The sequence below is a fragment of the Stegostoma tigrinum genome, chromosome 24 (assembly GCF_030684315.1).
Source record: "Stegostoma tigrinum isolate sSteTig4 chromosome 24, sSteTig4.hap1, whole genome shotgun sequence".
NCBI classification, from domain to species: domain Eukaryota; kingdom Metazoa; phylum Chordata; class Chondrichthyes; order Orectolobiformes; family Stegostomatidae; genus Stegostoma; species Stegostoma tigrinum.
Window position 1 is genome coordinate 3580275 of NC_081377.1, and position 27919 is coordinate 3608193.

Sequence of the window (27919 nt, forward strand, 5' to 3'; positions counted from 1 at the left end):
GCATTGGGACGTCCAGAAATGCCGAGAATTCACACACTTACATGTTTTATAAACATAGCGCTTTATACATTCCTGATAGCAACAGACAATCTCACCAGCAGCTTCTTATGAATTCAGAACTTTACTAATAGCTGAACAGGAGGGAATAATTCCCACCCACATGAAGTGTTTTGATAAAATAGGACCATTTCAAATTCCGTAAGTATGAGAAATATTCTGATCAACCACAGAAATAACAAATGGGAAGAAAATAAACTTGTGTGTTGAGTAACTCGATTGGTTAGTGAGTGTGTTCTGATCCCAGAAAATGCTTAATACATCATGGAACTACATCGTGGCTTAGTGATTAGCACTGCTACCTCACAGCACCAGGAACCAGAGTTTGATTCCACCCTCAAGTGACTGTCTGCAGTGGAGTTTGCATATTCTCCCCGTGTCTGCATGGGTTTCCTCCCACAGTCCAAAGATGTGCAGGTGAGGTGGATTGGCTATACTAAATTGCCCATAGTGTTCAGGGCTGTGTAGATTAGGTGGGTTATTGGAGGATGGGTCTGGGTGGGATGCTCCGATGGTCGGTGTGGATTTGTTGGGCCACAGGGCCGTTTCCACACTGTAGGGAATCTATGATCTCGTGGGCAGTTTTTATAACTTAATTCAAACATACACTATGGATGGAATTTAACAGAGATGTTCCCCACCATCCCCAAACTACTCCTACATCCAAAGTAATTATTGGGCTGAAACTAGTCCCAAATTGGCTTTTGACATGTAGCCATTAAACAGAAGGCAGGCCATTTGACTTGAGCTATGATTTCTGTCCCCAACTGGAGAAATCTGATTCTGAGAGTGGCCGGCAGCTCTCTGATCCCAACAATACTACCAGTCACCTATTGCATCTGAGCCCTGAAATGTAGTAGGCTTATATCAAAATACATCTAGTTTACAGCACAGAAACAGGCCATTTGGCCAAACTGATAAATGCAACATTTATATTCCACATGAACTTCCTCCAACCCAGATCTATCAAGCCCTGTTAGCATAATCTCCTACTTTTTTCTCCCCATACACTGAATTTACTTTCCTTTAAATGTATTTAGACCATTCATCTTGTCTATTTTAGGTAGCAGTGTAAGTTTGACATTTACCGAACCTTCTCAGTATGTGAGTTCTTTTGAATTCTTTCATGGAATTATCAGTATACTATAAGTATGAACTGCATATTCTTTAGTTCTACTCCATCTAACCCTTTTATTATTTTAAGTGACTTTCTCCTTCTTCATCTGCCTGTTTTCTGAAAAAAAGTTTAGGCTGTTATATAAATAGAGCTATGTGCTGGTCTTATCTCTGAATCTTTCACACTTGCTTCAGAGTCATTACATCACATTTATAATATGGATGTCAGAATAGGTTTAGTATTCCCATTGTAGCCTAACCATTTAGCCAGTCACCTGATTCAGAAAAGCATTGAAAATAGGAAATATGTGTTTAGGTTTAAGTAATTAAATACCCTGCAGAATATCAGACCTAGGCCTGCTGGTTCAAGGAGTATCATCAGCAGAGTACAATAGTAAAGGGGTCATTAGTAAATGACAGTAATTATTTTTGAGCATTGAAGTAATTTAAAATTAGATTTAGATTATAAAACTTTTTCATGAAGTGGTCTGTACAGCTCTTGCTAATCTAGTCACCCCCAATTTAAATTATGCGCTAGTCTTTTTTACAGCTTGAGATGAATACACAATTTTTTTAGATGACAATAGAATTATTTTGCTTGTGACATTTGCTTTCCCCAGTGGATGGTGATTTGATATCAGCAAAGTGAAACTAGTTGATCGCTGTGGAGCAGGCCACAGTATTTATGCTATACAACTCATCACAGCTAAAAGAAATGGCCGCACACTCAACAATAAATGAACCTTAAAAGGCAAGGATAGAAAATCACAATACTGCGTTCAAACACAGAAAAGATAACTAGGATGGTTGCCAAGTTGAAATACATCTGTACATTTCTGTACTTAAAAAATCTAAAGCCATGAGAGAAAATGGAGATTAAACATTTAACCTTAAATCCAAATGTTCTCAAACTAATTTTTGAAGGAAACACTGAATTCAGAGGCAAGAAACATTACAGCAGAGAATGTCTTCTCAGACAACAATTTACACTTGGTGATATCCAAAAACCAGGTAGGACTATCAGAGGGCAACAATATTGTTCGTGACAAAGTTTCCCAATCTGAATTGATTGTGTCATCTTTAAACTGAGGACATTTTCATTGTGAGATGCAGGTGTGCTGGCTAAGGCAGCATTTTGTTAGTTGCTTTTGAGATGTTGGTGAGCCACCTTCTTAAATCGCTGCAGTTCACATGCTGTAGGTAGACCTATAAAGCTGTCAGGAAGTGAGTTGTAGGATTTTGACCCAACAACTTTAAAGGAATGGTGATATATTTCTGAATCAGGATGGTGAAGGACTTGTAGGTGGTGCTGTTCCTAAAAAATGTTGCACTTGTCCTTCTTGATGACAGTGTTTATGCATTTGGAAGGTACAGTCGATGGAGCCTTGGTGAATTTCTGCATCCTGTGTGAAGTGCACACAGCTACTATTGAGCTTCAAAGGTGGAAGGAGCCGATGGTGTGCCAATCAAGCAGGCCACTTTCTCCTGGACGCTGTCCAACCTCTTGAGAGTTACTGGAGCTACACTTATCTGGGCAAATGGGAAGTATTCTCTTTGATTTCTGTCTTGTAGATGGTATAGATTTTGGGAGTCAGGAGGTGAGTTACTTGTTATAGTCCTTCTAGATAAAAATTGAAAGAACTGCGGATGCTGGAAATCAGAGACATAAACAGAAATTGCTAGAAAACTTGAGCAGGTACGGCAGCATCTGTGGACTGAAATCATTTCTCTCAACAGATGCTGCCAGACCTGTTGAGCATTTCTAGAAATTTCTATTATAGTCGTCCTAGATTCTGACTTACACTTGTAGCTACTGAATTTATATGGCTAGTCCAGTTCAGTTTCTTAGGAATAATAACACCCCAGGATGTAAACAGTAGGAGATACAGTAGGAGGTAACACCTCTGAATGTCAAGGAGCAGTGACTAGACTGTTTCTTATTAGAGATGATTATTCCCTTGCATTTGTGTGGCATCAATGCAACTTGCCACATCTCAGCCCACGGCAGGATTCTGTCCAGATTTTGGACATGCACTGCTTCAGTATCTGGGGACTTGTATTAATTACAGAACAGCCCTTTACAAGCTGAGAAGAAACAGAACACTTTTTTGTATAGTACCTAAACATCCCTGCTACAGCATCCAAAACACCACTTACATAATTCACACATTAGTATCCATGTGTCGGGAGGCTAAGTTACTTGGAACTCGAACTTTTAGACTGGAACTGCGATAATTTCTTCCTGGAGCTACCATACACTTATTGTACTCAGCTTTAATAACTACTCCCTGGTTTTTCTCTGGTTTGAAACCAACGCTAATTCTTCTCTTTAAAGACCTAGCTCACTAGATCCTTTTCTTCTCAGGAGCTCTACTCTACACCGAAGTCCTATACCAACATATTCACAGGTCCAAAACATTACCCGAAGTTAAAAGTGAAACTAAAAGTCTCTCCATCATAGGTGTTTAACCTTAGCTTAACAAAAAGACAGATTCTGAAACTCTCTAGCAAATACTGAGGCCCCATTATTTATCATGCTGGGGTGGAATCAAAAGTAAACAAATGTCTATTAGTGAACAAGATCCATGCACTTCACAATCAAGCTTCAAAAATAGTTTCTTTTGAAAAAAAATCAACATGGTTGCAAAACACTCACAAGTTCATGATTAACTCCAGACACCAAAACAGAAAACAGTTAATAGCTCAGTCACAGAAATCCAAGCTTGCAACAACATTAAATATGGTACGTATAAATCCCATAGATTATGTCAGTTGGGATCCAACCTTTCACAGTGCAATCCCTTGCATTGTTAGCTTTTCCCAAGTGAATGACCTCACAATTTTTCAGGTTGAATTCCGTTTGCTACTACTCTGCCTAAAAAGGGGGCATTTGGCTCAGTGGTTCGCACTGCTGCCTCACAGCACTAGGATCCAGGCTTGACTCCCGCTTCAGGCAACCATCTGTGTGGAGTTTGCACATTCTCCCTGTGTGTGCATGGGTTGCCTCAGATGCTCCTGTTTCGTCCCACAGTCCAAATATGTGCAGATTAGGTGGATTGGCCATGTTAAATTTCCCATAGTATCTCGGGATGCGCAGGCTAGGTGGATTAGCCATGGGAAATGCACAGTAAGGGAGGTGGATCTGGGTAGGACCTTCTTTGGAGGGTTGGTGTACACTTGATGGGCCAAATAACCTGCTTCCGGACTGTAGGGATGCTATGATCAATGCCACAGTGTGAAAACTAAAACTAGCTAATGTTTCTGCCTTCAACTCCTCTGGCTTATTCCTCAGGCTTCTTGCATGAAAATACATTCCATTTAGCCTTGCTGAATTCACTTTTTTCTTGGTTAGCCTTTTTTTTATCATTCCCGACTCACTTACTAATGCTTTCACTTCTAATTCCATATTGGCTTCTCTCCCCTTTGAACCATTCTTAGCTGCTTCTTCAATAACCTTCCCTCCTTCCTATGGTCAGAAGTGGGGATGTTTGCTGATAATTAAACAATGTTCAGCGACATTTGTGGCACCTCAGATGCTGAAGCAGTCAATTACTAAATGCAGCAAGAACTGGATAATCTCCAGGGAAGCTGAAAAATGGCGAGTAACATTCACAGCCCATAGATGCCAAGAAAAGACCATCTCCAAGAGGAGAGAAATCAGCCATCGCTATTATCATTCCTTGACATTCTATGGTGCAGCCATCATTGAATGCCCACCACAGCAACCTGGGGCATGTTACCATTGATCAGAAACTGAATTAGACTAGTCATTTAAATTCAGTGGCTACAAGAGCAGTTTGGAGGCTAGGGATTATGCATGAAGTAACTCATCTCCTACTTCCAAACGCCTGTCCATTATCTACAAGTACTAGTCACGAGTATCAAGGAATATTCCTCACTTGCCTGGATAAATGCAGATTCAAGTGCACAGTCAAGAAACTTGATACCATCCCGGACAAAACAATCCACTTGATTGTATCACACGCACATATACCAATTCCCTCAAACACCAAGCTCAGTGGTAGCGATGTCTAACATCTACAAGATGTGATGTCAAAATTAACCGAGGCTCCGTATACAACAATTTCTAAAACTGATGATCACTTCCAACCAGAAAGACAGGGGTAGCAGGTACATTGGGATACCACTACCTGATTTTTTTTTTCCAAGCCACTTATTATGCTGACTTAAATCGCTATTCCTTTAGTGTCACCGGATCAAATTCTGGAACTCCTTCCTTAATATATTCACAGATCTACTTACTGAGCACATACTGCAGTAGTTTGAAAAGGAAGCAATGTGGTACGGACAATAAATGCTGGTCCAGCCAGCAAGGCCCACATCTCACCCCAAAAATGGTTCTAATGCCTCAAGAATCTAAAGTTTACCTTCTGCCTCATCTCTCCAGCCAAGCATTTATCTGTTCTAGCCTTGTATTCCTCTACTCCCTACTGTGTCACAGGCACTGATCAGAGTTTACTACTTTTGAAGGCCTGCTTTTCAATTCCCTGCCTAACTCCAAAAGACTGCTTGGATTGAATTTATTTTGGTGCATAAACAATTTATTTGATGTAGTTGAGGATCAAACATCGCAAGTCAGTCACTCACATAACTGAAGTCGGTACGGGATAGGAAGATAGTGATACTTCCATTAAAAACATGCTTCCTATGGTAACCAAGAAAATGTGAGCAAAACCTAGGCCTAGTGGAGATCCCATGGCAACACTATCTATTTAGACTTATGTTGTGTCATTAAAAGTGAACTCAACTGCACGAATTGCTAAGTACATGGGTTCTATAAAAACAAATTTGGACAAGTATGGCACATCTATATTGCCACAATATAGTGGCATAGGACAAATATCAATGCCTTTCTCAAGTAGTGTGCTGGTGAATAGGTTAGCAATGTCAGAAGAACAGGTAGCACAGAATTGGTCTCAATATGTAGCTCTTATATGATCCGTGTGAAAGAGAAGATATCTTTCACAGAGCACGCTAATAATTTACGACATTTCATTTGATTTTCAGTTCTGGCCATAGCTCACAGTGATTCCAACTTCTGCACTGCAGTGATCATTACAAGATTCTCAAATTCCATTTCCATACTTTTATCCTAACTTTTACAAAAGATGAAATGTGACTTACAACACCAATGGTATTAATGCATCACCATAACCTTACTTCTATGTTGAGATTCAAATACAAGAACTTTGGCTGTGAAAACACACCTTATATACAGTATAATCTGACAGAAAACAACAGCATAATCACAGCCCAACTTGTCACTGAGTACAAAGCCTAATAGTTTCAACAACAGGAGTTACTGAAGTCACCAACACAGAAACATCAGGATGAACCAAACTGAAATATGAAACCATTATTAATAAAATGGCCTCAGGAGTGATTGAACCAGTCCTTGTGACATCACTTTGTGGCAGAACAATTTTAATCATTGTGGAATGTATTAAATATTCCTATTTCCATACTGCTGCTATAACTTGTCAGCATTCAACTTTCGGATGAAAAGTACATAATAAAAAGTACGATATTCAAATAAACTTCAATGTAATGTAACTTCAAAATAATGTTCAAAACCTAAAGCATAACAGTAATTCAATGTGATTTATTTATTTGCTAGCAAAGTTATTATATTATGGAAAAACCCCAAGGCCACAAATCTGTGTAAAGTGCATAATCAGTTCAGACAGTTTTTAAAAGGAAAAAAAACCGAAACAAACGCGGATGCTGCAAATCAGGAACAAAAAAATGCTGAAGAAGCTCAAAAGTTCCAGATGCTGCCACACCTGCTGAGCTTTTCTAGTAATTTTGTTTTTGTTCCAGTTTGGAAAAGGAATCTCCTACGCGACTTAACATTTTAAAGGTAAATTTATGTACCTGTTTTAGATTGTTCAAAATACCCTCGCTTCTTTAATTAAGTAGCAGACCCTTGAAAGTCTGCTGAGCATTAGTCTCTAGTTTATAGTGGGACCTTGAACCAATGGTTCGAACTAAAAACAAATTACTCGAGAATTTTGCACTACAAAACTACGTTAACTTCAAAACACAACTGCATTTGACTTTCCAGAACTTCACCCTTCAAAAACAATTTGGATATTGTTACGTAACTTTTCACTGAATCGTCGAATTGTTTTAATATTGGTTTAATGGTCTATTTGATATTTAAGCACCAAACGCGGCAGCTTGCGTCAGGCCTTCAATGCCACCTCAAAGCGTGAAAGTTCATGACCAACCGGAGTTAGTATGAACGATGCTAGCAGCACAGGGTGTCAGCACTTTCAATTTTCACAATAATCTTTACTGATAAATATTGAAACAAAAAGAAAGCCTTCATTTACTGTAACATTTTGCATAAAAATACCTTGCACTGTTTTTTACAGCACTGTACACAACAAAGACATCCACGGTAATATGCGGTTTATATAACATAACCTCAGTGATACAATGCTGGTCCCTTTTCCAGGAATGCTTAAAGGACACATTAGCTAATTTCTGAAACATAAGAGAAAATATGAATTCCAAAAGAGTCTGCAGGTGTGATTTGCAATCAGGCGTTTAATGTTTTCTTACAATACTCACGGATTCTCTCGGCTTCTGGGCTAAGATGGCGATAGTGGCCAGTTGATTACAAAGACATTTCGTGTGTGATGTTTGTGTTTGCACCGTTTCACATCCCTGAGGGTCCCAGCTCCCTGGACCAGAATCTCTGTGATAAAACAGACAGGGAGGGAGAGACAGAAACGAGACATCAGACGGCAGCCTAATTTTATGCTGCTTAAATAAGCGACCACCTAAACACTGTTCATTGATAAAAAGAAAACGGGCAATACGCACTTATATCAAGTGTTAGATCAATCGTAAGCAGACATAATCCTAACACTCGCGTATCGCCAAAGGGCTCCCGCATTCACTTCCATACAAAAGCTCTTTCATGAAAATATCCTTTCAGACCATGTTTAGTCTTTTTCTCTTCAATTTCACCATCTCTGTCACTTCACCCAACAACTTCTTTCCCACACTGCTCTCGGTGTGAGTGAACACACCGCGAGTAATAAAAACATTCACCGGCACTCGCTCAGTGCTCAGCCGAGCCGCCAAAGCCACGATCGCTCCCAGTCATCATCTACCTGGGCTATGGATCGACAGCTCCATCGATTCTCTCCTCCTCTCACCAGCAAATGTCTTTGCAAATGGCCTAGATTCAGGCACCACTCAAGCTGCTTGAACGAAGTACTTACGGACTGAAGTATCAGTAACAGCGGATAGTTTGGGGATTAAATCGAGCAAGGAATAAAAAATCAATCCATCATCGTTTCAATGCCGAGAGTCTGCCAGCATCAAACCAGAGCATCTGCCAACCGTTCCCAAGTGGATACGGTTTGATTCCGTGGCAATACAATCTACCCGATTTTAATACAGCTGTTTTGGAAAACAGAGGGTTGCGAAGGATCGTAGATCCTCATTTAGCCCTGAAAACTGAAGCAATATATGTCAAGAGAAAGACCAACATGAACTTCCAGGTCACAATTTTCTTTGACCTTTTAACCAAAGGAATAAATCTCCTCAAAAGTTAAGACGATCAAATAATTAGGGATTGTGCAAACAATGCCTACAATGTTTTACAAGGGTTTCACAGCTCTTCTCTCTGAGTACATAGAGACAACTAAAATAACCCATGTTGGAATGGCAGGGCTGAAATGAATACCACCTTCACATCCTTCCTAAATCGTGGTACTCATAACCCAGACACAATACTCCAGTTGAGGGGCACCAATGTTCTATACAAATTAAATATAATTTCCTTCTTTTTGTATTCTTTCCCTCCATTAATTATGTTGTAATTCCAGAACAGACAATTATCTTTGTGTTATAATCTGAATTGAGATCAACAAACAATTGCTTTCAGACAAAATGTGATATCCAAGCAATATGCCACCAGTATGAAGCCACAAGATTTCACACAAAGGACCACACTTTATCATACATGCTGGAAAGTATAAGTCACTGGTAGTCACAGCTGATTTATTACACAGATATGACTGGTGGTGAGTTTAACCTGAGGGTCATCATGCTTCAGAGGAAGTGGCTAGGTTGAGAAGGTGGGGCCTTGGTGGTTGCCTAGTACTATAAATACAATCTGTTACAGGTACAACTTATTTCGAACACATTAAATTAACATGTGGTAAATATGCTAAAGTACTTGTTAAATATCAAATGTAGTCAAGTGAAATCCCTTGATTTTCTAAGCAACTCGCCCTAAAACATTAATCAACATAATAAGAACATAAGAACTAGGAGCAGGAGTAGGCCATTTGGCCCCTCGAGCCTGCCCCGCCATTTAGTAAGATCATGGGTGATCTTTTTGAGACTCAGCTCCACTTACCCATCCACTCACCATAACCCTTAATTCATTTACTGTTCAAAAATTTATTTAGCTTTGCCTTGAAAAACACTCAGTGAGGTAGCTTCAATGCTTCACTGGGCAAGGAATTCCACAGATTCACAATCCTTTGGGTGAAGAAGTTCCTCCTGACCTCAGTCCTACATCTGCTTCCCTTTATTTTGCAGTGATGCCCTCTAGTCCTAGTTTCGCCTGCTAGCGGAAACAATCTCCCTGCCTCCACTTTATCTATTCCCTTCAGAATATGTTTCTATAAGATCTCCCCTCATTCTTCTGAATTCCAATAAGTATAATCCCAGACTACTCAGTCTCTCTTCATAATCCAATCCTCTCAACTCTGGAATGAACCGAGTGAATCTCCTCTGCACCCCCTCCAGTGTTAGTATATCTTTTCTCAAGTAAGGAGACCAAAACTGCACACAGTACTCCAGGTGTGGCCTCACCAGGACCCTCTACAGCTGCAGCATATCGTCCCTGTTTTTAAACACTATCCCTCAAGCAATGGCAGACAAAATTCCATTTCCCTTTTTAATCACCTGCAATCCCACTTTCAGCGATTCATGCACAAGGACATTCAAGTCCCTCTGCACAGCAGCGTGCTGCAATTTTTTACCATTTAAAACATAGCCCATTTTGCTGTTATTCCCACCAAAATGGATGACCTCACACTTCTCAACATTGTACTCCATCTTCCAGACCTTTGCCTACTCACTTAGACTATCTATATCCCCCTATAGACTTTCAGTGTCTTCTGCACACTTTGGTCTACCACTCACCTTCATGTCATCTGCAAATTTTGACGCGTCACAGTTAGTCCCCAACTCCAAATCATCCATGCAAATTGTAAACAATTGAGATCCCAACACTGATCCCTGAGGCACACCACTAGCCACTGATCATCAACCAGAAAAACACCCATTTACGGCTACTCTTTGCTTTCTACTGGTCAACCTATTCTCTATCCATGCCAATACATTAGCTGTATTACTGTGCAACTTTATCTTATGTAGCAGCCTTTGGTGTGGCACCTTGTCAAATGTGTTCTAGAAATCCAGGCACACCACATCCACAGGTTCCCCCTTGTCCACCATGCAAGCAATGTCCTCAACGAATTCCACAAAATTAGTCAAACATGACCTACCCTTCATGAGCCCATGCTGGGTGTTCCCAGTGGGACAATTTATATCCAGGTGTCTTGCTATTTCTTCCTTAATGATAGATTCAAGCATTTTCCTCACACCAAAGTTAAACTAACTGGCCTGCTTTTTGTCTACTTCCTTTTTTAAACAGTGGTGTCACATTGGCTGTTTTCCAATCTGTGGAAACCACCCCAGAGTCCAGTTGGTAAATAACTACTACTGCACTTGCTATTTCCCCTATGACCTCTTTTAGTACCCTGGGATGCATTTCATCAGGGCCAGGAGACTTGTCTACCTTTAGCCCCATTAGCTTGCCCAGCACTGCCTCCGTAGTGAAAATGATAGTTTCTAGGTCCTCACCTGCTGTAACCTTCTTGCTATTAGTTTTTGGCATGTTATTTGTGTCCTCCACTGTGATTACTGCCACAAAATAACTGTTTAATGTCTCGGCTATTTCTCATTCCCAGTTATTACACTGGCCTTCTCATCCTCTAAAGGACCAATGTTTACCTTCGCCACTCTTTTATGATTTCCATATTTATAGAAACTTTTGCTGCCTGTTTTTATATTCTGAGCTAGTTTACTCTCATAATCTATCTTACTTTTCTTTATAACTTTTTGTGGCTTTCTGTAGGCCTTTAAAGATTTCCCAGTCTACTAGTTTCCCACTATTTGCTTTTTTGTATGTGTTTTTTTTTTCAATCTGACACTTTCCTTTATTTCCTTAGATGTCCACGGCTGGCTCTCTCTTTTCTTACAGTTCGTCCTTATCACTAGAATATACTTCTGCTGAGCACTGTGAAAAATTGTTTTGAAAGTCCTCCACTGCTCTTCAATTGACCCACCATAAAGTTTTTGCTACCATTCTACCTTAGCTAACTCCTTCTTCATTCCTTCAAAGTCTCCTTTGTTTAAGCACAGGATGTTGGTACTGAATTTAACCTTCTCACGCTCCATCTGTATTTTAAATTCGACCATACTGTGATCGCTCCTTCTGAGAGGATCCCTAGCTGTGAGATCATTAATTATTCCTGCCTCATTACAAGGGACAAGACTAGGATATTACATATTGTTCAAGGAAATTATCGTGGGTGCATTCTATTGAAGCCCTCCTCAATGCTGTCATAACCGACCTGATTTGACCAATCGATATGTAGATTAAAACCCCCCATGATAATTGCTGGAATTTTGTCTGCCATTGCTCGAGGGATGGAGTTTAAAAACAGTGTGGCTATGCCGCAGCTGTATCGGGTCCTGGTTGGTGTGGCCTCACCAGAACCCTATACAGCTGCAGCAAATTCCAGACAAAATTCCATTTGTCTTTTTAATCATCTGTTGCACCTGCAATCCCACCTTCACTGATTCATGCACAAGGACACCTACGTCCCTCTGCTCAGCAGCGTGCTGCAATTTTCTTGGAATTTAATGGAATAATGACATAAGAGCATTGAGCAGGAATAGGCAATTCAGCCCCTCAAGCCTGCTCCATCATTTAATACAATCAAGAGCGATCTCACAGTCTCAGTGTCATACAGCACACTTGTCAGTCCAACTTGTCCATGTCAAATTGTAAGACCATAATACATAGGACTAGAAATTAGGTCATTCGGTCCATCAAGTCCACTGCACCATTCAATTATGGCTGGTAAGTTCCTCAACCCCATTCTCCTGCTTTCTCCCCTTAACCCTTGATCCCTTTGATAATGAAGAACCTATCTATCTCAGTCTTAAATGTACTCAATGACCTGGTCTCCATAGCCTTCTGTGGCAGTGAATTCCACAGATTCACCACACTCTGGCTGTAGAAGTTTCTCCTTATCTCCGTCTAAAAGGTCTTCCCTTTACATCTAAGGCTGTGCCCTCGGGTCTTAGTCTCTCCTACCAAAAGAAGCATCTTCCCAACACCTATTCCGTCCAGGTCATTCAATATTCTGTAAGTCTCAATTAGAACTCCCTTCATCCTTCTAAACTCCAGTGAGGGTAGTCCCAGATTCCACAAACGTTCCTCATATGTTAAGCGTTCCATTCCTGAGACTGTTCTCGTGAAACTCCTCTGAACCCGCTCCAGGGCCAGTACATCCTTTGTGAGATATAGGGCCCAAAACTGCACACAGTACTCCAAATGTGGTCTTACCAGAGCCTTATAAGCCTCAGTAGTACATCCCTGCTTTTATATTGAAGTCCTCTCAAAATAAATGCCACAATTGCATTTGCCTTCCTGACTACTGACTCAACCTGCAAGTTTACCTTGAGAGAATCCTGGACTAGAACTCCCAAGTCTCTTTGCACTTCAGACTTCTGAATTTTCTCCTCATTGAGAAAATAGTTTATGCTTTCATTCTTCTTAGCAAATTGCATGACCACACACTTTCCCACATTGTACTCCATCTGCCACTTCCTTGTCCATTCTCCTAGCCTGTCAAAATCTTTCTTCAGCCTCCCCATCTCCTCAATATTACCTGTCCCTCCACCCATCTTTGTATCATCTGCACACTTAGCCAGAACGCCCACAGTTCCTTCATCTAGATCATTAATGTATAAAGTGAAAAGTTGTGGTCCCAACACTGACCCTTGCGAAACACCATTTGTCACCAGCTGCCATCGTGAGAAAGACCCCATTATCCCCACTCTCTGCCTGTAATTTTCCATGTTTTGCCTTACTCCCATTTTAAACAGGGGTGTCACGTTAGCAATTTTCCAGTCCTCTGAGACACCCCCTGACTCTAGAGATTCCGGAAAGATCACCACTAATGCTTCTACTATCTCTTCAGCTATCTCCTTCAGAACTCTGGGGTGAAGTCCATCTGGTTCATCTTCAGGCCAATCAGTTTTACTTGCATCTTTTCCTTGGTGATGGCCACGATACTCAGCTCTGCACCCTGACTCTCTTGAAATCAGATTTCCCAAATTAAACTAGTCCCATTTGCTTGTGTTTGACCCATATCCCTCTAAACCTTTAATCTTGGCCTCAACTCCACTTTCCTGCCTTTTAATGAGTTATCAAGTCTCATTAAAACTAAGGTGACTGTAATTTTCAATTTTGCTGATCTGGCCTTGAGCCTCCTTCTCAAAAGCTGCTCTGTCATGGACTATCTAAATGTTATGCTTGATCACCTGCCTTTCTTGGATCCACTCTTCCCCATGCTTCAATTTGTGCACTTGAGCACTTACTCACAGGTAAAAAATCCAGCTCTTCACTGAATGCTGGCATCACCAATGTAAAAACTGCCCTTGTTTTTCAAAATTTGCCCAAGTGATTCAAGTAAATACTGCTATGGCCTTTCAACTCCACTGACATGGCTGAAATGCTGATTAAATGCCCCGAGGATTTTGAGCCACTCATGAACCTGCTCCAGCAAAGTAAATTTTTCCATGTGCTAGTTCCTGAACCCCAAGTACATTGAGCTATTTAATTGATTTTGACTTCTCCATGGGATCCCAAGTACACAGACTCATAGAATAAGAGAATCCCTCAGTTTAGATCAGTGTAACTAGACTCAGTGAAGTTAAAATCAGCACTTAAACATGGAATCTGCACCTGTCCCCTCTTCCAACTATTTGTGACCACCAGCTTCTTTTCAGTGACCCCTGAACTATCCTCAGTGCCCAACTAAAATTTCAATAAACCTTGCTCGTATTTGTCCAATCACAGGGCAAAATTAAATGTTACCACCTAACTATTCTTGGCTGAATGTTACAATATTGCCATTTCACAAAATGCTGGCTTTCAACGTATAGAATACACACAATGAGAAGCAATCATCAAAGTAAAGCCTAGGTGAATTCTGTATGCGCTATTAACTACTCACTCCACCCGTCCTGTCACCTTCAACATAAGCCCAGGTGTCTTTGCTCTCACATTCTCTTTCAGTACACTTCAGTTTGTATTGTCTCTGCATTCTTACTCTCAAAATGAATCATTTTGTATTTCTGCACATCAAGTTTCTTCTCCACTTGTTCAACCATTCCATCAACCTATGTTGTTTTGAAGTTCTATACTACCATGTCATAACTCACAAAACTTCATAGTTTGATTCACAAATGTTGAAATTGTGCCCAGTACGCCAACATCTTGGATTTTTTTTCTTCTTTATTCATTAATGGGATGAGGGCGTTGCTGGCTAGGCAGCATTTATTGCCCATCCCTAATTGCCCAGAGGGCAGTTGAGAGTCAACCACATTACTGTGGATATGGAGGGCAGGCCGGGTAAGGATGGCAGTTTCCTTCCCTAAAGGACATTACTGAACCAGATAGGATTTTGCGTCAATCGATTCATGGTCATCATTAGATACTTAATTCCAGATTTTTCACTGAATTCAAATTCCACCATCTGCCATGCCAAGATTTGAACCTGGGTTCCCAGACTGTTATCTCGATCTCTGGATTAACAGTTCAGTATTAATACCACTAGGCCATCACCTTCCACATTTTAATTTATATGTCTGGAAAAGGAAAGTACTAACACCTTACTTTAGTCTCAAAACAACTCTTGGTTCTGTCACTCAAACAATTTTGAATCCATGTCAAAATTTTTGTTTATTACACAAACTGTAGCTTTTCTCACAAGCCTGTTGTCACCAAATGCTTTTTTGAAGGTAAGATACAGATACAGCACATCAATGGGATTACCCATCAAACCTCTCTGTTACCTCTTCAAATGTTCAAGCAAGTTAGTTCAACATGATTTTTCTGTCCTGGGTTTCCTTAATTAACACACATTTGTCCAAGTAACAATTAACTTTGCCCCAAGTGACCATTTGTGGAAGTATCCCGCTATCAAGGTTGAACTAACTAGTCTGTAGTTGCCAGGCGGGAGGGTATAGTTTGCAAGGTTCTAGTCCTTTGACATCATACTGAATCCAAGGAAGGCTGTAAAATTAGGGCTATTCTCTTGTCCTCTTGATGCATCTTCGTTGATTCCAGTATCCTGTGAAATTTCAGTACAGAAAGCCGAGCTAATAACTCATTCTTATCAATTTAAAATCCTTTGAATGTCTTAATTACTTTAACTCTACAAGAACTTTCTTTACAGATTCAAATTGTACATTCAATCCACGGCCACACATCAGCCTCCATGAATAAATACCCTTTTGGCTTCCAAATCAACTCACTCTTTCTTTTATCATCATTAGCAAAATGAAAGAAAGCATTACAAAACTGTGCTTGCACTTACACTTGCTCAGTAAAAGCTTGTCATTAATGCTAAGGTTAGGTTCCACCAGGCTCCAGACTTCATTACAACCTTAGTCCAAGCATGGGTAAAAATTGCTAGAAATTAAGGGATGAATAACTGCCCTTGATATTAACACAGCATTTGACTGAGAGCCCAAAAGTAGATGGAAGTCAATGGAAATTAGAGAAACTGCCTCCACTGGCTGGACTCATTGCTAAAACAAGGCAAGAAGACTATGGTTGTTTGGGCCAATCATCTCTTCCCAAAATATCAATGCTGGAGTTTCTAGGGCAGTGACCTAGATTCAACCATCTTCAGCTGCTTTCTTAATAATCTTTGCTCCATCTTCATGTCAGAGCTTGAGATCCTTGCCAGTATTCATTCTGATTTGTAACACCTCAGAAAGACTATGACGATATTCAATTTTCGCTGTGTAGTGGCAAGTAACATTCATGCTACTCATGTGACAGGAAGTGTAGTGTCATCTCCAACGACAAAATATTTAACCATCCCACCCTGTGCACTCACTGCATTACTATAGTTGGATTCCCCCATCACCAACATTCTGGGGATTTCCACTGCCAGAGACATTAATACAATGGCTTACAGCAGCAGGTGACAGGCTAGGAATCTAGGGCTAGCAACTATCTTTCTGATTACTCAAAGTTTGTACACCAACCAGAGTTAAATATCTATGATGGAATAACTCACACTTGCTGGTATGAAAGCTACTCCAACGACATGTAAGAAGTCCAAAGCATTCAGAAAAAAATACATCTCTTCAATAACATTCCATTCACATTTAAAAATATCACTCCCTCCACCATTAGTGCAAAAATACAACACCATATACCATCTGAATGGACCTCTCGCTTTAAATTTAATGTTGATCTTGCTCTCTGTGCACCTTCTCGGCGGCTGCAACATTGTATTCTTTGTTCTGTTCTATTCCCAAATGCATTTTGTATGGTATGATCTGCTTGTACTGCACACAAAACAACTTTTCACTGTACCTAGGTACATGCAACAATAGTAAACCAAATCAAATCAAATCTACCGGATGCTCTGCAGCGATTCTCCAAAGCTCCTTCAAAGGCACGCATCAAACTATGACCACAAGTAGATTGAAGTATAAGAATAGCAAGCGTATGGGACCAGCTAATGCCTATGAATCACAGAGAATTCTGACTTGAAGTCGTTACTGTTCTTGTACTGTCAACAAAGCAAAATCCTCGAACTGCCTCCTTAGTAACTCTGTGGGCAAACCCATAGCACAAGGAATGCAGTAGATCAAGAATCTTCCTATACCAACACTGCCTATTATTGGCACAAGGTGAAATTTTGTGACATTGTTCTGAATTTGCAAGTTACATCATGTGAAACACGTCAGAAAGAACTTAGAGATAGTAGGAACTGCTGATGCCTGAAAACCTGAGATAGCAAGATGTTGAGTGATAATGGGAACTGCAGATGCTGGAGAATCCAAGATAACAAAGTGTGAAGCTGGATGAACACAGCAGGCTAAGCAGCATCTCAGGAGCACAAAAGCTGACGTTTCGGGCCTCGTGAACACAGCAGGCCAAGCACAGAAGGAGCAGGAAAGCTGACGTTTCGGGTTTGGACCCTTCTTCAGAAATGGGGGAGTGGAAGGGGATTCTGAAATGGTGATTCTGAGTGGGGATGCGGATAGAAGATCAATAAAGGAGAAGATAGATGGAGAGGAGACAGACAGGCCAAAGAGGTGTAGGTGTAGGTGTAGATGGGGAGTTATGGAGAGAATAGGTCAATTCAGGGAAGTTGCACAGGTCAAAGAGGAGGAATGAGGCTGATAGGTAGGGGATGGGGTGGGGCTTGAGGTGGGAGGACTGGATAGGTCAGAGGAAAGAGAGGTTAGGGAGGCAGGGACGAGCTGAACTGGTTTTAGGATGCGGTCAGAGGAGAGGAGATTTTGAAGCTTGTGAAGTTCACATTGATACCAATGGGCTGCAGGGTTCTCAAGCGAAATATGAGGTGCTGTTCCTTTGGGTGGCATCGTTGTGGCACTGCAGGAGGTCCAGGGTGGACATGTTGTATAGGAATGGGAGGGGGAGTTGAAATGGTTCGCAACTGGTTTGTAGTCGTTTGTCGCAAAACAAGTGTAGGTGTTCCATAAGTGATAATGGGAACTGCAGATGCTGGAGAATCCATGATAATGAAATGTGAGGCTGGATGAACACAGCAGGCCCGGCAGCATCTCAGGAGCACAAAAGCTGACGTTTCAGGCGTAGACCCTTCATCAAAATCAGCGCAGCTCGTCCCTGCCTCTCTAAACTTTCGTTCCTCCCACCTCAAGCCCCAACCCCATCCCAAAACTTGCAGCCTCATCCCTCCTCTTTGACATGTCTGTCCTACCTGGACTGACCTATCCCCTCCCTAACTCACCTACACTCACCTTTACTGGCTCCATTCCCGCCTCTTTGACCTGTCTGCCTGCTCTTCACCTATCTTCTCCTCTATCCATCTTCCATCCACCTCCCCCTCTCTCCCTATTTATTTCAGAATCCCCTTTCCCTCCTCCATTTCTGATGAAGGGTCTAGGCCCAAAACGTCAGCTTTTGTGCTCCTGAGATGCTGCAGGGCCTGCTGTGTTCATCCAGCCTCACATTTCATTATCTAGATGTTCCATAAAGCAGTCCCCAAGCCTCTGCTTGGTTTCCCCGATGTAGAGGAGGCCACATCGGGAACAGCGGGTACAGTATATCACATTAGCAGATGTGCAGGTGAACATCTGTTTGATGTGGAAGGTCTTCTTGGGGCCTGGGATGGAAGTGAGGTGTAGGGGCAGGTATAGCACTTCCTGCGGTTGCAGGGAAAAGTGCTGGGGGTGGGAGGGGTGGTGGGGAGTGTGGAGTGGACAAAGGAGTCATGGAGAGAGTGGTCCCTCTGCAAAGCAGACAAGGGCTGGGAGGGAAAAATGTCTTTGGTAGTGCGGTCAGATTGCAGATGGCAGAAGTGCCAGAAGATGGTGCGTTGGATCCGGAGGTTGGTGGGGGGGTACATGAGGATGAGGGGGATTCTATTTTGGTTGTTATTGTGGGGACGAGGTGTGAGGGATGAGTTGCAGGAAATGCGAGAGGCACAGTTGAGCATGTTTTTGAAGTTGTGGTCCTTGAAAAATGCGGACATTTAGGATGTCCAGGGGTGGAATGCCTCATCTCGGGAGCAGATGCGGTGGAGTTGAGGGAATTGGGAATAGGAGATGGCATTTTTGCAGGGAGGTGGATGGGAGGAGGTGTATTCTTGGTAGCTGTGGGAGTCAGTCGGCTTGAAATGGATATTGGTTTTCAGGTGTTGCAGGAGATGGAAACAGAGAGGTCCAGGAAGGAGAGAGAGGCATCAGAGATGGTCCAGGTGAACTTAAGGTTGGGGAGGATAGTGTTAGCGAAGTGGATGAACTGTTCGAGCTCCTCCTGGGAGCATGAGGCGGCGCCGATATAGTCATTGATGTAACAGAGGAAGAGGTGGGGGTATGGCCAGTGTGGTTTCAGAAACTCCCACTTCCTACAGACAAAGTGGGTGGTCATGGGTCGCTGCATAGGCCCAAGCTATGCCTACCTCTTTGTAGGATATATGGAAAAATCCCTCTTCCTTAGTTACATTGGTTCACGACAAATGACTGTACTTCCTAGTCGCGAACCATTTCAACTCCCCATCCCATTCCTTGGACGACATGTCCATCCTGGGGCTCTGCAGTGCCACAATGATGCCACCCGAAGGTTGCAGGAACAGCACCTCATATTTCGCTTGGGAAGACTGCAGCCCAATGGTATCAATCTCCCTTCCCCTGAACACGTCTCAAAATCAGCGCAGCTCGTCCCCGCCTCTCTAAACTTTCGTTCCTCCCACCTATCCACTCCTCCCACCTCAAGCCCCAAACCCATCCCAAAACTTGCAGCCTCATCCCTCCTCTTTGACATGTCCGTCCTACCTGGACTGACCTATCCCCTCCCTTACTCACCTACACTCACCTTTACTGGCTCCATTCCCGCCTCTTTGACCTGTCTGCCTGCTCTTCACCTATCTTCTCCTCTATCCATCTTCCATCCACCTCCCCCTCTCTCCCTATTTATTTCAGAATCCCCTTTCCCTCCTCCATTTCTGATGAAGGGTCTAGGCCCGAAACGTCAGCTTTTGTGCTCCTGAGATGCTGCAGGGCCTGCTGTGTTCATCCAGTTACACACCTTGTTCTCTTCGAAAGAACTTAGACATACTTGGTCTGAAAATTGGACAATACCAATTGACAAAGTTATACATTATATCTTTTTATTTTCCATTGATTGGAAAAATATTATAAAGGTGTTTAATAGTGAGTTTTGAGAAGATTTGTAGCTCAGGTTAAGGTTCTGGATGTGAGTTTGCTCGCTGAGCTGGAAGGTTAGTTTTCAGATGTTTCGTCACCATTCTAGGTAACATCATCAGTGAGCCTCCTTTAGGCAACACAAGGAAACCTAAACAGATAAACAGAAAGCGGGACATAACACCAGCGCTTCATTGGAGGCTCACTGATGATGTTACCTGGAATGGTGACGAAACATCTGAAAACTAACCTTCCAGCTCAGCGAGCAAACTCACATCCAGAAGGTGTTTAATTTCAAACCAAGTAAAATAATAGTGAGCGATCATAGGAACTGCAGAATCTGGAGAATCCGAAATAACAAGCTCCTGTGATGCTGCTTGGCCTGCTGTGTTCACCCAGCTCTACATCTTGTTATCTAAAATAATAGTGAGACCAGGAAATCACTCCACTTAAAGAGGATGAACAAACAAGCTAAACATCAGTGGAAACAAGATGTGAAAAATTAGCCATCAATTTTGATGGAATGAATTTCACTTCCCAAATGGATCACACATATTATAAAGCACACCCCATGAAATCTAAGCATTAAAATGGCCACTTGGGAATACTGAGTGTTAACTCTGTTACCGAAGTTTCCATGAGTAGTCAGTGATATCTACAATATTTTGGCATTTGTAGGGTATGCAACATTAAAATAAGAGTTATAGTTTTAGACTGCAGCCAAGATTCCATCTTCCACAGAGGTTTGTTTTATTTATTTTTGTTTTTTGAAAAGAAACACGACACAATCAACTACTTAACAATGAAGGAGCAATTTGTTATTTTACTGTTTTGACTTATTTACCAGTGGTGGGATGTTCATGCACTGCCATGAACATTAACGATATCACACTGAAAACAGTTCAATATTTCTGACTGAGATAGTGGGAACTGCCGATGCTGGAGAATTTAAGATAACATGCTGTGAAGCTGGATGAACAGAGCAGGCCAAGCAGCATCAGATAAGCAGGAAAGTTGACGTTTTGGGTCGAGACACATCTCAAGCTGAAACGTCAACTTTCCTGCTCCTCTGGTGATGCCTGGCCTGCTCTATTCATCCAGCTTCACATCGTGTTATCTCAATATGTCTGACTGCCCAGATCAACTGAGCATTCAAAATGTGATAAATCACAGCTTACTGCTGCATAGATTCAGAATTTCTATTGATTATAACCATCTTCATTATTATCATGCAGTGCCATTGGATCAAAATATTGCACTTCACAAGATTATGAACATGTCAAAACAGAATATGGCTTATATTCAATTCATCTAGCAGTCTGAGAATACAGACTATTCATTCTGTTTTGTAACTAATCATGTGAAATAGTTTGTATAGATATTGCAATTATCAGGGATTTCCTTTCAATTAACTGTGTAACAAACTCAGAATTTAAAAAATAATCACTATTACGTTAAAAACTAGTGCTGTAAAGGACTGTATTTTTCTTTCTGGATTATAAACAGAAATGCAAATTTCTTATGTTGTTCTACAGCTAAAATACGAGAACAGTATTGCAACTTGGGAAAAAAAAAAGCACACGCTGCACATTTTAACTGTGCAAAACAACATGGTTTTCAATCCGGTGAAAGGATACTTTGAAATAAAATAGAGTTTTTGAGTTCGGGAACATCTGCCAATTTGGTTGAGCTGAATTTTGTTACAAATCTGTACGTGCACTGCAGCCACAGCAATCCAGAATCTTAAACTGAAAACAACTCTGACCCTTTACCTCTCTCTCCATGTGGGTATAAACTCAGAAAAACCAAGAAAACTTGAGACAGAATTCTAATAAGAAAAAGCATAGATCAATCAAGTCAACTAATGAAGTGATGAATGACAATTGCTTTACAGACAACAGCATCTCACCAGTGCAAATTCTTTTCAACAGGGCATTTGGTCTTGGGAATTAAAATAGAAATTGTCAAGAATGTAATTTTCAGCTAAAAAGCAACAGCAGAATGGGCTGGGATTTTACACATTTCTACAAATGATGGCCAATAGGGATTTGAGCAATTATCAGACACAGACAGACTGGTTTTGAAACAGGAAACTGACAATGAAATGTCTTGTTAATTCCACTTTCCTAACAGCAAGATCCATTTGACAGAACATTAGTTTTAATTTTAATTCTTGTTGCAATAAGTGATTCATCACTCTGAACAAAAGACTATTTTTCACATAAACATAGAGTGTGGCTGCAGAACTGCAACTCATTTTAAATTCTAGATAATTAGGAATAATGTGAGTGGGATTGGAAGACAGATGGGTTTACCCTACAAGGCTTCAACTATCAGCACATGAAACTCATGCCAATATACTTCCTGCATTTGGTACTACAGAAGCAACAATTTAGTAAAGAAGGTGGGGTAGTCAAAGTGATAGTAAGTTTTGCACTTAAATGGATATTGAAGTTTTATCTCATTTGAAACCACTCATGAATAATTTTTTTTTCAAACCAACACTTTGAAGGTGGCTGATAGTAGGAAGGTCTTTCATTTGTTGCCGCTTGCCCTATCATTAAGCAAGGAAGTAGTGGATATTACACTTCCAATTACATTATTACACTTCCAGGATTTTGACCCAAGCACATTGAAGATCGATGTGTGATAAGATATTTCTGTTATTTAGCCATTATTGCCTTTCTCGGTAGTGGCGCTCATGTGAAGATATGCTTTCAAAATAAATTTAATAGGAATACATTTGAACCTGAATATTTTGGCATCACAAACAGGGTAACCACTTACTGCTCATTCTTAGTTATCCTTGAAAAGACGTCCTGTGGTGGTCCTCAATGTCACAGATACTGCACCAATCCTCAGATAATTTGATTCATTGCATGTGATATAAAGAGATGACTGAAGGCAGTGAGCCAGTAAAGGCTCTGGGCCCTGACAAGATTCACTGATCAAACACTTGAGCTGTGTCTCTAGCCAGACTTTACCCAAACAGGAACAACACTGGCATTTTCCCAAATACATGGAAGATTGTGCATGTCTGTTCTGTATGCAAAAAAGCAGAACAAGTCCAACCTTGGCCAATTACCTCAACAAAACTCTACTCTCACCAATAGTAACGTGATGGTAAGGTATCACGGCAATGCTAACAAGCGGTACTTACTCAGCTATAACCTGATCAGAGACACTCAGTTTAGGTTCCTCAAATATCTCTCAGACAAACTTATTACAGCCTTGATTCACACCTGGATTTCTTGCTGAATTCCAGAGGTAAGGTGAAATTGATTGACCTTGACATTAAGGCAACACTTCACCAAATAAGGCATTGAATAATTGTAGCAAACCTGGAATCAACAGGAACAAATATGAAATGGTTGGAGCCATATCTGGCTCAAAGGAAAATATTTGTAACTGTAGGAGATCAATCATTTCAGTTCCATGACATTGCTACAAGTCTACCTCAGGATCTTATCCTAAGTTCAAACATCTTCAACTGGTTCATAAAAGACCTTCCCTCCATAAGATCAGAAGGTGGAATTTTCCCCAATATTTACACAATATTCCACACCATTCACAATTCCTCAAATGCTGAAGCAGTTCATGTTCATATGCAGCAAGACCTGAACAATATCCAGGCTTGGGCTAATAAATGGCATAAGTAATATTCATATGGCACCACATAAGTGGCAGGCAATGACCATCTCCACCAGCATTCAATGGAATTATCATTGCTGAATCCTCATTATCAACATACTGTAGGTTACCATTAACCAGAAACTGTCTGGAGCAGCCATTTATATACTGTATCTAATGCTATGGCAATATTCAGTCTTTGGTTAATGCTGATCAGCTGCTTTGGGTGGGCGACATCGTCTGCATGCCTGACGTAAGAGTTACAAAATAAGTTCTCTGCTCTGAACTTTATCACTGAAAGTGGTCACCAGGAGTGTAGAAGAACTACTTCAAGGATGTCATTAAAGCCTCTCTGAAATAAATGCAATTACCTCACTCATTCATGGGAGTCTCTTGCCTAAGACTGCCCTCTTTGCAGGAGTATCTGAAAAGGAGCCATCTATTCCACGCATCTCCAATGTTCACATGGAGGCCAAGTGCAAATAGCAGAAGGAGCAGGCAAAAACCAGCTTCAGCAAATACAAGTCCCATTTATGGGAGGGCTTGCATATCCAGAACTGGACTATTTAGGAACCACAGCACCAGAGTGCAAGAGCATTATCTTCTAATCTAAGGGATTTCCTAACAAGAAGAATATGGCTACAAAAACACATTCGAGGCTATTCTGTCCAACATCTAGAAGGCACAAGTTAGAAGTGTGATTAAAAATTCTCCACTTGCCTGGATGAGTGCAGCACCAAAAGCACATGAAAGAGATTGACAACATCCAAGAGGTGGTAGCCCATGTAATTGGTATCTCATTTACCACCCTCAACATTTATTTGTTCTACCGCCATTGCACAGTTGCAGCAATGTCTACCATCTCCAAGATGCAATACACTAATTCAGCAATGGTCCTCCGACAGCTCTTTCCGAACTTACAACCTAGGAATATCATCGCCTGGAAGTTTCCATCCAGGCATACATCACCCTGACTAGAACAATATTACTGGTTCCTTCAACATTGCTGGGTCAAAATCTTGGAATTTCCTGCCTATTAGCATTGTGAGTGTACTGCCTGTGGTGGCAGCAACCCAGCCTGGTGAAACAGTCTCATGGCCTGGTGTGGTTGTCTTCTGATCTGGTGAGGTAGTCTCCTGGTCTGGCATGGCAGCCTCTTGGCCCCGAGTTGCAGCTTTTTGGCCCATCCCAGCGTCTCTCAGCCCGGCGTGGTGTCCTCTTGGCCCAATGTGGCGTCAGTGTAGACTTCTGATCTCAAGGTGATTCCAGAGCAGTCTCCCGGCCTCAAGAACCTCGCGTGAAGCCTGATACAGTCTGGAGTCAAGGTTCTGCACGGGCTGGAGGCTAGGTGCCAGTGTGGACTGGGTCAGAATTACTGTTGATTTTAACTTTTTCTTTCTCTACTTTCTGATTTATTCCTGAAACCTGCAATGCTGGACTTTTTATTCCTTTATTTTTATGATTTTTTTTCCACAAACTTGTAATGAACAATCAGTACCTGGATACCTCTGTGCGTAAGATGGCACCATTAAGTGGCAACTTGCAAGCTTATCACTATTCTCGTTTAAGTGCCTATAACAATGAAACTAATTTAAATTCAAATTGTCCATTGATACATCCGTACAGACACCACATCAGAGAGGGTTATCCACCTTGGGGCAGTGCGTTACTGGAGGATAGTGGAAGTGTCAATGCACAAACTGGGGAGGAGAAGAAAATGCAGTTGGTTGAAATCAAAACTGGATGCTTTCACTGTAGAATTGATAAATAGTCACTTCATAGGATCAATCTAAAGGAAGAGGTGAAGTGTTTTAAAATCGTTTGAATCTATTTACAAGCTCTTGGAACCACTGATTGGCAGCGATGAAACTTATCTGTGGTTTGGTGAAGGCTGGCTTAATAGATCTGTAAAGCAAAAACAGTCAAACCCAACAGCAGAAGAGCTTAAAAGGAAAGATACTCTAAGCTTAATAGTACTTGCTGTCATGAAAGCTATGACTGGCTCCATTGTGACAACATACAACAGGCTCAAAGTGTAAAGGGAGTGAGTTGGGAAAAATGAGTTGACAGTTATTAGGCCCCTCAGTGCCCAAGGATCTTCCATAGGGTACATCATGTTTCAGTGGCCGCATCAAGGCAGGAGGGGAGAATTTTGAACACATGGGCAAGAACTATAAATCAGAAGTGTGTTTGAAATGGGAAACAAACTAAATAAGGAAGTATGGCGATAATAGGTTAACAGGACATTGTGTAAGTATTGGAAGCAGAACTTTACAGGGCTGAATTTTATAGAAGCTGTACTAAGGTACACCAGCCAGGAGAGCACTTGAACACTTAAATCTGTAGGTAACAAAAGTATGGATGTGATTTTCAATTGAAGGTGTGTTTAACAAACACGGATGTAGGCACTCTTGGCGATGAAGGCAATATCATAGAAATATAATAGAAAGAGACAATTTGGCTGAGTCTCTGTGAAACAACTCAGCTGAACTCTATCCCCTGTGCTTTTCACACAGCCTTACAAATTTTTACCTTCAGATGTTTATCAAGTTTCCTTTGAAAGCCATGAAAGAATTGGCTTCCTCCACACTCACAGGAAGTGCATTTTGAATCCTAATTATGCACTATGCAAAAAAAAATTCTGTTTCCATGCTGCTTTTACCAATTATCATAAATCTATGCCCCTTTGTATTCAATCGTACCACCAATGGAAACAGTTTCTTCTTACGTGCTCTACCCAGATTCATGATTTTGCATACTGCTGCCAAGTCTCTTCTCAACCATCACTACTCTAAGTGAAACAACCTTAGCTATCCAAACAACTGAAGACCCAACTTTGGAAACATTCAACTAACTGGCCTACTTTCAGAAATGTTGCCGGGATGTAGAACCATTTCTGCAAGTCTCTCATGAGTATCCTTTACAATCGGCAGCCTTACACCATATTTGCTCCTTTCACTGGCATAACAGTTGCAGGAAGTACACTTACTTGTGACTGGAGCTTCTGATCTACTACCTGCATGGAAACTCAATTTCGGCTGGAAAAGATATGGAATACAGCTATCATCTCTGCGATCTTGGCAGGAACATAAAGAATATTCCTCCAAATAATGGAATATGTCTGAGCCAATGCCATGATCCACCAATACTGTGACGGAGGCATGAATATCATTCTGTTATGTGGTGAGACAGGAAAGGCATAAAATGCTGTTCCTATTCATTCAGGTCATATGATCAGTGTAAAGGTTGGTATGGTCACATGCAACTTGTCTCTGAAAACACCATTTTTTCTGTTGTGAGGTAAGAGTGCAATTTCTTTGATCACCTGCTTCCCATTGATGAAAATATAATCTTACTAAATAATTGGATGAATTTGATAGCACAGAAATTTGATTCTATGGTCATTATGAAGCAGAAGTGGTCAGGAGAGGAACAAAAACAAAAATTGCTCTAAAAGCTCAGCAGGTCTGGCAGCACCTGTGAAGAGAAATCAGAGTTAATGTTTCAGGTGTGGTGACCCTTCCTCATTGGATCCAAAATGTTAAGTCTGATTTTTCTTCACAGATGCCACCAGACCTGCTGAGCTTTTCCAGCAATTTCTGTTTTTTGTTTCTGATTTACAGCACCTGCAGTTCTTTCGGTTTTTATTTGGTCGAGGTAGGTCTGCTCTCACATGCTCAAGTGGGACTTTTTGGAGCACCTATAAAGACTTTTTGCCTTATTGTAACTACACTGCTTTTCTTGACCCCAAATTAATTTACCATTATTTTTCAAATCCATACATCATCGGGGACCCAGCAGTCATTGTAATTTTGAATAGGTTACCTACTTCAAATGAATGGTAGCTGGTAGCAAAACTGTTACGGGAAAAGGAATGATAGACAAAAGACATACATCCCAAAAGTATTGGGCACTGCAACAGGAACTAAAATAATATTGCAAATGCACTGTAAAGCTTGGGAGCAAGACAAAAGATGAATTTTTACAATCAAACACTGTTGACAAGCTTTAACAAACTGTTTCAGAGTCACACACCAATTTTTGGGCA

At 41.2% G+C, this 27919-nt stretch overlaps 1 protein-coding gene across 13 annotated transcripts in view; it reads right to left on the reverse strand.

The window, feature by feature from the left end:
• Positions 1-27919, reverse strand: part of LOC125465044 (adhesion G protein-coupled receptor B2) — a 687705-nt gene that overhangs the window by 171875 nt on the left and 487911 nt on the right. For all 13 annotated transcript variants that reach the window (XR_007250162.2, XM_059654252.1, XM_048558109.2 and 10 more), the window contains one exon: positions 7771-7897. Coding sequence is in view for 12 of the 13 variants with exons in the window: in XM_059654252.1 (XP_059510235.1) it covers positions 7771-7897 (127 nt within the window). In the remaining variant the exon portion in view is untranslated. The remainder of the gene's footprint in view (positions 1-7770; positions 7898-27919) is intronic.